Source organism: Peromyscus eremicus, chromosome 3 (genome assembly GCF_949786415.1).
Source record: "Peromyscus eremicus chromosome 3, PerEre_H2_v1, whole genome shotgun sequence".
In the NCBI taxonomy this organism is placed as follows: domain Eukaryota; kingdom Metazoa; phylum Chordata; class Mammalia; order Rodentia; family Cricetidae; genus Peromyscus; species Peromyscus eremicus.
Genome location: NC_081418.1, coordinates 2,858,842 through 2,870,553, shown reverse-complemented (window position 1 = coordinate 2,870,553; position 11,712 = coordinate 2,858,842). Strand labels below are relative to the sequence as shown.

The window sequence follows — 11,712 nt, the reverse complement described above, 5'->3', positions numbered from 1 at the left end:
ATGGACTTCAAGTGCTGCTGCAAAGAGGACTGTGCCATGTGTCACTTGGGCTAGTTTCCCTCTCCGGAAGTCACATCACGGACACATAAATGAGGACCTGTTTTCACTCTAATTTCCGTACTTCTCTGAGAAGCCATTTATTTTGTAATTTTACAGCATCTTGTGTACTGTACATTCCTGAAGCATAGTCAATATAAACAGTGAAAAAGGAACACATGAGCAATGAAAATACACTTAGATATAACTGTAGTCTGCACCATTTAACGTCAGACAGCAGGAAGTAGTTGGTGAACGTACGCGGAAATCATGGCCCACTCTGTTGCTGACTGTACCTAACTGATAGCAGGATTAGTGCCATGATGCTCATTCTCGACTGTAGGTATGAAGCCTGGCTGAAGTCTTCTCTCGAGAAGCCTGGATTGGTTCCCATGTTTAGATTTCAATGGGCTTTACAGCAGGTTTCCTTATGTGCCTCCTGTTGGCTCCAGTTTCAGAGGGCTTAAATGGAGCCAGCGCACCGTATGGTTTGGGCAGAGGAAGCGTGGTTTCTGCTTCAGGCATGTAGGCATTGGGACGCTGCTCTGCAGTTGTGTGAACCCCATTGGGCAGCTGCCGGTAATCTGTTTCCATGTACTCCTGCAAAGGGAGGTGTTTTCATTTCAGTTTTCTGAGAGCACTGAACTTACTTCCCCTTGGGTCCCGAAAGAGCAGCTGTAGGCTCTGCTGGCTGACACTCACCTGTGGTCAGTTTTTATTTTTACTCCTTGGGGGCCCACCACCCAGCTCCGAAATAAATACACGGAGGCTTATTATTACTTAAAATAGCTTGGCTTATTTCTAGCCAGCTTTTCTTAACTTAAATTATCCCGTCTACCTTTTGCCTCTGGGCTTTTTACCTCTCTTTATTCTAAATATCTTGTTTTCCTTCTTACTCCATGGCTGGCTGTGTGGCTGTGTGGTTGGTCCCTGGCATACTCCTCTCCTTCTCCTTTTCTCACTCCTCCTCTTTCTTCTTCTCCTATTTATTTCCTCTGCCTGGCAGCCCTGCCTGTTTCTCTCTCCTGCCTAGCTCTGGCTAGGCAGCTCTTCAGCTCTTTATTAGACCAATCAGGTGTTTTAGACAGGCAAAGAAACACAGCTTCACAGAGTTAAACAAATGCAGCAAAAAGAATGCAACACGTCTTTGCATCATTAAGCAAATGTTCCACAGTGTAAAAGAATGTAAGACATCTTAAACTAATACTCCACGACACCCACCAGAGGGAATGAGTACAGGAGTGTGAAGCCCACCCCCACCTCTGTCGCCTGTCATCTGAAAGGGTGTGGGCACAGCTCAAGCATCTTGCTGATGCTGGCTGGGGCTTAGTGTGGGTCAGAAACTGCTCGGTGGGTTCCACATGCACTGTCCTCTAACTCACTGTCTGTCACTGAGCTCTTTATTATTTCCACATTTTTGACAAAAGGAGTAACACTTTTCCTCTGCCACTGGGGAGCAAATATTAATACAGAAATGATGAGAACTGGCGTCAGAAGGAGTGGCAAGCAGTGTGGTTTGATCTCAGGGTCCTCAAAGTTCTGCCAGTGTTTATGGAAAACAACTCCCTACAGCACTAAAGTGAACTGTGTGGTAGAGAAAGGCTGAGGGACATGACAGGGGAGCCCTGAGTGCCCTAGAAGGATGATCCCAGCTAGTACAGAAGTTACAAGTCAGACCCCATGCTCAGGTGTTCCTACTATGTGTGTGTACCTTCTAAAGTCTTGGATTAGAAAGTGGAACATGATCTTTGCAGAACCATTCATGTGACAGTCTAAGCAAACTGTATCTCCATGATGTGGTCATCTATGGAAGAGATGCCTCGTTCTAACCTTAAAACTATTGAGAGATCATGGAATTAGATGGATGAACAGGAAACCAGACGTGCTGGTGGCTTCCATGACTGACCAAGACCTTGGTTGCTGGGAAGGAGAAAGGGGTAGCATGGAGGTCTATGATACATACCAGGTGTGGTTCTGTAGAAGGCTGTAGTAACCACAATATGGCTGTGGAGGCCACGATATATGGACATAGGTGTGCTGTGAGGGACATGGTCCAGTGTGGTGTGAGCAAGTATTTGAGGAAAGACAAAGCCATGTTATAGGTAAAGCCAGTGTTAGAATGGTCATAGTCATGCTGAGAGAGGCCACAGTGTTCAGTCATGACAGTCCAGGGTATGGCTGGGATGGGACTTGATGCTTGTCGGCGTTCTTCAGAGAGAAGGCAGTGCTTTGGACTACTAGTACAAAGTCTTTTCCACACACCAAACTCTTTTCTACTAATCATTCAGACTATGTGTGTTAGAGTGGGAAAATTTCATATACAGGTTGAGCTTGCCTAATATAAAACCCTGAGTTCCAAAATGTTTCAAACTCTTTGAGGATTGATATGATGGCACAAGTAGATTATTCCATACCTGATGTCATATTATGAGTGCAGTCAAAATATAAACATACTAAAATATTGTATAAAAATCAGCCCATGTGTATGAGGTTTAAATGAAATGAGTGAATCTGGGATTTAGATGTGGGCCCTAAATATCTCATGAAAATCATAGGAAGTTGGAAACATCTTTCTGACCAAGCCTTTGAGATAAGGAGTCATCCACTGTATCATGAGAGGACAGACTATGAAGGCGACCTCTCTTGGCGCACTGTGCAGTACGGGGTCAACACTTACCCGAGATTTCTCGGCGGTGGCAAAGGCATACATTTCTTCATCTCGAAGCACCTTCAGCCAGTCCTTCTCGATCTCTCTGTTGAGTGGCAGGCCCTTCTCTATCCTGGAACTGCAGGAGAAGATGAATTCTTCTTTCTCTCTCACCTCCTTTTGGAGTTCAATGGTCAGGGCTTGTGTCATGGACAACTCAGCAACAAGAGCCATCATTTTCTCAGTAGCGTCTTTGATCCTTTTTTGGTATCCATTCATCTAGAATTGAAGAGCCGAAGGTTTAGTAGGTATAGATAGTCCACGAGGATGTGGAGAAAACAGCAGACTGTTGGCTACCTGGTATGGGCAGTCTTCCCTGGAGGAGTAGGGATTGGCTGGAATTCATAGAAAATCCAGGGCTTGAACCTGTTCTACTCACTTTTCTGTTGCCGTCATAAAACAACGACCGAAAGAGCCTTGTGGAGGAAAGGGCCTTTGGCACATACTTCCACTATTGGGGAAGTCAGGGCAAGAATTCAAGCAAAAGCCACAGAGTAATACTGCCTATTGGCTCATTCTCTGACACTGAGCATGACTTGGGTCATGCTCAGCTAGCTTTCTTACACAGCCCACACCTAACTGTCTAGGGATGGCACCGCCCACAGAGGGCTAGGCCCCCAACATCAACATCAATCAAGACATTCTTTCATTGATATGGCCAAGGCCCATCTGATCTGGGCAGTGGACGTTCCTTCTTCACAAGTGACCACAGGTTGTGTCACACTGACAAGACTAACCAGGACAGAACCCAACATGTCTGTTGTATGAAAAAGAAAAAGCAAGGAAAGAAATGAAAAGAAAGGTTTATCTCCTTCCTAGCTTCCGGGATGGAGAGCACTGAGGGGTGGCTTAGTGCTTGTTTATAAGGAGGAGAGGGGGTGTTCTTGACGCCTGAGTTCTGGCCTACTTGTAAGCTCTGGCTCAAACGATAATACAGGCTTATCAGTTTGAGCCTTTGCAGCCGTTTGGGGGCCCTTCTGGCCACTCTGTTTCTCTAGTATTACAAGTAATTTCCAGAGACTCTGCTATCAGCTTTGAAAAATTGTCTCTCAATGAAAAAGCGACTTTCTCTCAAGAGAGGGGCATTCTTTGTGCAAAGGAAAGGAAGGAGACATGGGAGAGGGTGTTAGTTCAGACGAAGCTCATTGGCTTAAATAGATCTTCTCATTTCTTTATGAGGCCAAATTGTATATACTACTGCCCCTGGGCTTCCCAGTGCAGAAATGCAAAGGCCACATGAAAATGGTGTTTTCAACACTTTTTAAGGTGAATTTTCACAGTAGTTTCCAATACAACTTGGCAAAACTGTCTCTAGAACGTTTGCTTGTTTACTCAGGATCGTTTTTCTAGTGTCTATTATATGCAAGACACTTAGAAACTAAAAGAGGAGGGAAGTGTCCCTACCGTCTGGAGCCTGGTCTGGGATGTAGCAACCCTTCACCCTTATCAGACAGGACAGGTGGACTCAGGGTGGTGTGGATGTAGACCCAGTCGCCTTCACCTGTTCCCCTTTCTCACGCCGCTAAGAGAGTGTGCTCCTTCTCTCTCTGTGTCTGCCTCAGGAATGGTGGGACAGTACATAGCAAGTATTCAGCAGCTACTGCCGAGTGTTAAAACCCTCTTCTGGAGAATGCTCAAAGGTCCCACAGAAGCCAGGCCAGTGCACCATCCTCTACAGTGTATGGTATGAGCCTGTCACTTTTAGTCACCAGCCTGCCTCCTGCTAGCTGTTGCTTTTAGTAGTTTCTCCCCTAGCAGTCAGCCTGGAATTGTGTGGCTGCTGTTCCTCAATTGTCCCATTCCATCTGTGGGTTCTGGCTGAATTCTGCATTGGAGCAATTCCTACTCAGACCACTGGAAAAGGGAGGCTTTCTGCTCAGAAAGAAATAGAAAGGGTTTGTACACAAACTGCAAAGATAATAACTGTTCTGTTTGAGAAGTTCTCTTGCTAAATAAAACTTAAGTACTGTCCTTGAGAAGCTTAGGCTTCCTTCCGGTGAAGTGGATTTACTCAGGGATTAGACCGAAGCTCGTTTTAGACTAATATTTACATTTTGCTATATTTCTAGACTAATAAAACTTCATCTCTCTAGTGTTTCTCAACAAATTCAGAGTGAAAAATGAGAGGAGATAGCAGAAGTTGGGGCCTGGAGAGAGGGAGGGCAGGGAGGTGGATTCCCTCAGGCAGACCTTCTTGGCTAAGAGCAGCGTGTCCTCCTTGCAAGATTGTGTTTTGCCTCTGAGTCTGTTTGTGAGCTGGGACACCTGCTCATAGATGAAATCCTTCTCCAGTAACTTCTCCTCCTTCTTGGCCAGCTGAAGTTCCAGCTACAGTTGGAAACAATTTCAGCAGGAGTTAAAAAATGACTTACGAATTCAGTCTCCATTCTCAGTCTGTCCTCCACCCCACAATAGAGACACATTGTTCCCTTAGTTGGGAAAATACCTCTGAAAACTCCCTGGAACTGGACCATGTCAAGAGACACTGTGGCAACTCTTCCGCCCTGGGTGGACTATGGCCCTCTGGCTCTTTATGGTACCCACAATGCTATTCTTTCCAGATGTTCCCACATGGCAAATTAACTTATTCATTCAAGAAGTCAAAATTTGGCTAGGAGAGAATGGTGCCTTTGAATGATCAAACTACTGAGTCTTTACTTCTTTGGGTAAATATCTGAATCAAAGGATTTAGAACTACATTAAAACTAGGGAGCAGCTGTGGCTAGAGTAATGAAGGTTGGGTCTGTCAGCACAGAGGGAGACAGTGCTGCAGTATCCGTGAGCAAAAAGATGCACGTTTAAACAAGAGCACTTACCATGTCTAATTTCTTGATCATTTCTTTTTCAGTCGGGTCTTTCCCCGGAATGAAGCGGATTCTGCCCTCACTGTCAGGATTTACAAACCGTTTCTCCAGGTCTTTGATTTTATCTGCACACTGGGAAAACTATTAAACAAGAAACACACATTAGCTGTAAATTAAACTCTCTAGCTTAGTAAATCTTCAAATTATGTAGGCAAGATCTTTAGCTCATTTGTGGAACTATACAGATGGTGTGTGGAATAGACCCTGCACGGGAAGGCAGTGTCTGTCTGTCTGTCTGTCTCTAGAGAGAAGGCTGAATTCCTAGAAGCCCTTCTGTTGCTTCCAATTGTGTGTGACCTTCTTGGGGTGCTGTGTGGTTAAGAACCGGAAGTAACTGTGCTGCTTCAAGTTGAATTCCTTTGTTGCCAGCGGCCTCAATGGCATCCCAAAGAAGGAAGTCAACTGTAGGGCCAACCCAACATGTACTCTGTGAGCAACAGCCTCAGCCACTTGTGTATTTTTTGTTAAAATGCCTTTGAATAGATTCTAGCTGTTGAATCACTGAGACATGGAGGTGAATAGAGATAATAAGAACAATAGTCACACTTAGTTTTAAAAGGGGAGATGTGAGCACAGTGATAATCCAAAGGCCTTGCTTCCAGCTTCCTCACCATTGTGTGGCTGCTTTTCAGGAACTTTTGGTTCCTCAGTTGGCAGATAGCAAAGGTGAGGCTTGATCCCATGAGGTGAAACAATAGACATTAGTACTGTGGTTCTCAACCTCTGGGTCACGGCCACTGGAAAACACGTATTTCCAATGTGCTTAGGAACTGAGAGTTCGAGGCCAGCCTGGGCTACCAAGTGAGTTCCAGGAAAGGCACAAAGCTACACAGAGAAACCCTGTCTTGAAAAACCAAAAAAAAAAAAAAAAAAAAAAAAAAATTCCAGTTATGAAGTAGCAATGAAAATAACTTTATGGTTGGGGTCAGCACAAATGAGGAACTGTATTGAAGGGCCGCAGCGTTAGGAGGGTTGAGAAGCACAACTTTGGTGCTTTAGACCACACCCAGGAGTGACACAGAACTACAGAATTTTAATTGATAGTATTCTTCTCTACAATCTGAATTTTAACAGGTGCCATTTAAAAATAGTGACAGAAATTATTAGTGACACCTCTTAATGTTTCCTTAGTTTTTTAATTAGGAAACTAAGAAATAAATATGATACTTTCTTATCAAAACCAGTGTCTCTAGAGGGCTGGACAGATGCCTCAGCAGTTAAGAACACTGGGTGCGCCTGCAGAGAACCTGGGTTTGGTTCCCAGCACCCATGTGGCAGCTCACAACCATCTGTAACTCTAGTTCCGGGGCATCTGCTGCCCTCCTCTGATCTCTGTGGGCACCAGGTGTGCATGTTGTATATACATACATACATGCAGCCAACATGCTCAGACCTATTAAACAAAATAGACCTAAAACAAAAGCAAACTAATGCCTCCAATTACATTTCCCACTGGGAATTTAAGGGAATATTTTCACTTTCCTTATAAAAACAATGTTCTTGTGTCTTATAATAGCTCATGAGATTTCCAGGACTCCTAAAATGGGGCTGTTCCTACAAGGTCCAGGAGAACATGATTCATGGTAACCCTTGGGATTCGTCTGTTGGACAGTTAAAAGCTGTTTCAAAATAACCAAAAAGAAAAAAGCAATCTGAAAATGACGTAAAACGGGAAAACAAGACAAATGGGGCAGCGAAAGCTGAAACCAGGATTCGTCAAGAACCCTGGAGACAGAGTACAAGTGTGGCCAGCCCGAGCTTGGCCTTTCACACCATCTTCCCAGCGCAGTTTGAAAGTGAATGGGTGGCTCTTGACATACCTGCTCCCAAGCCTGTGTATGGTCCACAGGTCTACATGCAGCCAAGACACAGAATTAATACATAATCGTTCCCTCTTGTTAAAACTGAATTCTTGCCTTGGAGGAGGTGGGAATGAGGGGTGGATTGTGGGGGAGGACAGGGGAATCTGTGGTTGGTATGTAAAATCAATAGAAAATATCTTAATAAATTTTTTTTTGTTAAAAAAACTGAATTCTTAGTTCACAGTGGGTAGCTGATTATTTCTAAGAATGAGTAATTTCTTACAATTAAAGCTTCTGAATTATGTAAATGTCAAAAACTCAGGAAAGAGAGGATAATGTGGTGACCTTTCACACGCACGCTTGTCTCTCAGCTCTGACAACTCCCAGCACAGCTTTCTTGTTTCATCCCCTCTGCCACTTCCTCCACATACCTGCGGGACCACTTTAGCGTCAATCCCGCACATCATCCACGTTCATCTGGGTGTCTCTGAGGAAACTGGCTTCCTTTTTTTTTTTTTTTTTTTTTTTTTGTCTGATACAGGGTCTTATTGTGTATGTAGCCTCAGCTGACCACAAAGTCCTAGGAATTCTCCTGCTTCACCCTTTCAGGTGCTGGGATTACAAATATGCACCACCAAACTCAATTTAACACATAAGAATTTAAGATAAAATTTAACTACAGTATCATTTCTCATATAAAATGTTCCCATCTCTCTTATATGTGTCCACTGAGTTTCCAGTTTCTCCATTGTTGCATAAATAGAGCGTATACTCATGCCTGTAATGTGATATGTTGGACCAAGTTTCTTCAATAGATATATAAAAAATGAAAAAGAGGAAGAACTTTAGTAGACACATCAACCAAGTGCAATAAATGGTAGAAGAACAATTAGCTTTGTCTGTGGATGTCAGTCTTGACTTGCAGCTAACCTGAAAAACATGCTTATGTAATGGGGAATCTGGTCTGTTTGACAGCTTGTTAAAGTTCCTTGTAGACATCCTGGAGTTCCTCATGGGCAAAGACAAACCTGAAGCTGTATATTGGGAAAGAGCTAGAGAAGGCCAAATTATTCTGTAGAACGGAGCGTGCTAAGTGCAGTCACTGAGTTACACTATCGGATGGTGAGGTCCCAAGCAAGTGGAATGGGAAAGCTGGAAAGATGAGCCATGAAACACAGAGCACCTGGAGAGCCCTGCACCATGATGGGGTGGCCCCAGAGAACTTGGAGGAGTACGGTTTGCTGAGGACTAACATGGAGTTCTTTGCATTTCTGGAATGTAGCCTCACACACTGCTCTCAAAAATATTCAGTAAAATCTGTCAGGGGCTTTGCATACATGGTGTTGTGTAGACTGAGGAGAACAGCCATCTGTAGTCTACCCTGACAGAACACAAAAATGGAGCAGGTACTGCGTACAGGCTGACCATTTTTGGAAGCTGGAGTCAGAGCCAGGGAATAATGGGGAGATTGTTCCTGAGCCTTGGTGGGAGCAATCTAGTCAATTGATCTAAATGGGAGCAATTATGGCTAAAAATCAGGCTAGCATTGCTATAAATGACCGTGATGAAGTTGCACAAGCTGAAAGATGCTATCTGTCATCTGTATAAAGTTTAACTATCCCAATGCATTCAAGTATGGAAGCAGACCCTGTATACAATTCCACAAATCCTTTGCATGAAGTTAAGTGAAAAACTGAAGTTAAATGTATGCTGAAAGAGGAGGCTTGCTCTCTGATTTCTGACTATTTTATTAATTATTCTTGGGAAAAGATTTTTTTCTTCAACATTTTGTTCCTTTTCTACTTTAATGAACTGAACACACCTTAATTTAATAACCAGAAAAAAAATCCCAAAGCAAGGGTGGTACTTTAAAATACAGGGTAGAATTTGTTCCTGCAACCTTGAGACAGAGGGGAAAAGTGTAGGTCACAAATACGTTGGTCCAACTTTTTATATTTCATAAAATTATCATTCCATGTGAAGAAAGTAGGCTTCTGTCCACATAGTCGTCTTTGTTGTTGGGAACCACAGAGGTTAGTGAAGAACCTGCTGTGTGTGACTGCAGACTGAGAAGTGGTAGTTCTAGGATTGTCATTCCTCCACTGAGCATCAGGCTCACGGTGGTGGCATTTCCTGTCATCTCCGTACTCAGCAGGCTGAGGCAGGGAGGTTGCAACGCGTCTGAAACTAGCCTGGGCTATATAGGAGTATCAGACAACAAAGGCTACAAGAGCCTGCCTCCACAAGCTAGAAAGACTAAATGTTGTACCCTGGTGGTCTCCGCAACATCAATGCCAAAAGTAGGCTGCAGGTATCGAGAGCCTAGATTTCTCTGGACGGAGCTATAGGAATGATGAAGGAGGGCTAAATCCTGGGATGGCCCAGATTCCAAGCAGCATAGACAATGCTTCATGAGGAAAAAAAGCTGTATAGCTCAGATTCCCAAACCCCATCCTGGAGGAGCATTCAAAGCTTGTTCAAACATCATAGAACTTGTAGTAACCAGCAGTGATGTAGCTTGGCTTCCACACAAGAACCCACATCATCTACAAACTAACAAGAGGAAAAGACAAGCCAACGGCTTGGGGCACGTGCCCCTGACCACTCACCCACCTGGATCTGGAGCACGGCCAGGTCAGCATCAAGGGCCCTCTTGGTCGGCAGTAATTTCTGTGTCACACAAATCTGCCTTTGCTTCTCGGCAATCTTCAGTCTCAGGAATCGGATTTTTTCGTCCAGGATGTGGATTTCCACATCCCCATGAAGTTTCATCTTCTCTTGGATATTTATTTTTTCATAAAAAATGCACACTTCTTCCTCACGCTCTATCAGCTGAACACCACTATGGTCAAATTCAGAGCAGGGGTGTAAGTGGGTGCTGAGGCCTCTGTTTCCTAGTTACTGTGGTTCCCTCTGGCTTTGGGCTCACGACACACATCAACACAACAGAATTTCAGAACATAGTTTCATGTCCCAGTGGATTGCTAGTTAAGCTCTGCACACTGGATCTCCCTGGGGATAAGAGTGTTGGCATCTCCATTCACAGCCAGTTGTGCAGCAGGATGGCCACAGGATGGCCACAGGATGGCCACAGTGGCTTGATGAGCTCTGAAGGTTTCCCAGGGTAGGGGAGGTCACTCTCAACATGTGAACAAAACAAAACTCAAGCCTGATTTTCTGCACATCTTTTTTGGGGATCCAGACTTGCCAAGCAAGGCTCAGAAGCCCCAGGCAATGGTCCCAGGAACATGATTCTGGAGTGAGCTGCCAGGCCCATAGGCTCTCTGAAAAGTGAGTGTTCCTGGTGCTGGTTCCCAGTAAGTAACCTGCCCTTTCTGACCACGCTGGCAGGTGCAATGGGAATACCCCTCCTTGAGAGCAAGCCACTGGACAGAAACAAAGTGAGAATTTTTTCCTCCCAGCAGCTTGACCAAGGCCTAGGAACACTCTATTTATCCATAAGCTGTGGCTTGTGCCAGGAGCCAAATAGGATTTGGGTTGTTTTTTTGTTTTTGTTTTTGTTTTTGTTTTTGTTTTTGTTTTGTGTGTGTGTGTGTGTGTGTGTGTGTGTGTGTGTGTGTGTCTTTGTTTTTGCTTTAACCCAGATAACATTTATTAGCCCTTTGAAAGAGTTCTGTTTGTCAGGGACCCTAACGATCTTCCCACAGCTCCTGTATATCCATTACTACAACTGCTACCTTTAATTTTCCTAAATCTCCCCTTCCCTCCAATAGTGTGCCTGCGGTTGAACCTGGCTGACCTTAGCACTCCATTCTGCCTGATTGGTTTTTCTGTCAAAGCTGCTTTTTATCAAATTCCCTTGATGACAAAAGCCAACAGCAAGGAGTTAACACTCCGTCTCCTCAGGGGCTAGCACTCCACTGCTTTACAAGAAATAACACACAGATCTCATGAAATTTAAATTATTTCAGGACTCAGTCATCCCATCTACCAATTTCTCATAACACAAGCAACTGTGGTGGGGTGGGACTGTTGAAAGAGTCACACTGTTAATAACATGCCTGCAGGCTGGAAAAAATAGGCCTCTCTCTAAGCCTTAGTTACTTATGGAGAGGCTAAATGCTGCCCAAATGGATAGTTGTCACCAAGACTGACTCACATCAGTTGATGCAGAAAAAATTCATTGTTATCCTAGAGCAGTGGTTCTCAACCATGCCATGACCCCTCTGGGGGTCACATTTCAGATATCCTGAATATAAAATAGCAGATGTTTGCATTATGATTCATCACAGTAGCAAAATTACAGTTATGAAGCAGCAACAAAATGATTTTCTGGTTGGGG

At 44.1% G+C, this 11,712-nt stretch overlaps 1 protein-coding gene across 4 annotated transcripts in view; it reads right to left on the bottom strand.

The window, feature by feature from the left end:
* Positions 1-426: 426 nt before the first annotated feature.
* The window catches only part of Ccdc146 (coiled-coil domain containing 146), a 154,870-nt gene continuing 143,584 nt past the window's right edge, over positions 427-11,712 (bottom strand). For all 4 annotated transcript variants that reach the window (XM_059257215.1, XM_059257214.1, XM_059257213.1 and 1 more), the window contains 5 exons: positions 10,023-10,251; positions 5,560-5,688; positions 4,934-5,071; positions 2,714-2,962; positions 427-636 (listed from right to left, as the gene is read on the bottom strand). In XM_059257215.1, coding sequence (XP_059113198.1) covers positions 433-636; positions 2,714-2,962; positions 4,934-5,071; positions 5,560-5,688; positions 10,023-10,251 — 949 coding nt within the window. In that variant the 3' untranslated portion in view covers positions 427-432. The remainder of the gene's footprint in view (positions 637-2,713; positions 2,963-4,933; positions 5,072-5,559; positions 5,689-10,022; positions 10,252-11,712) is intronic.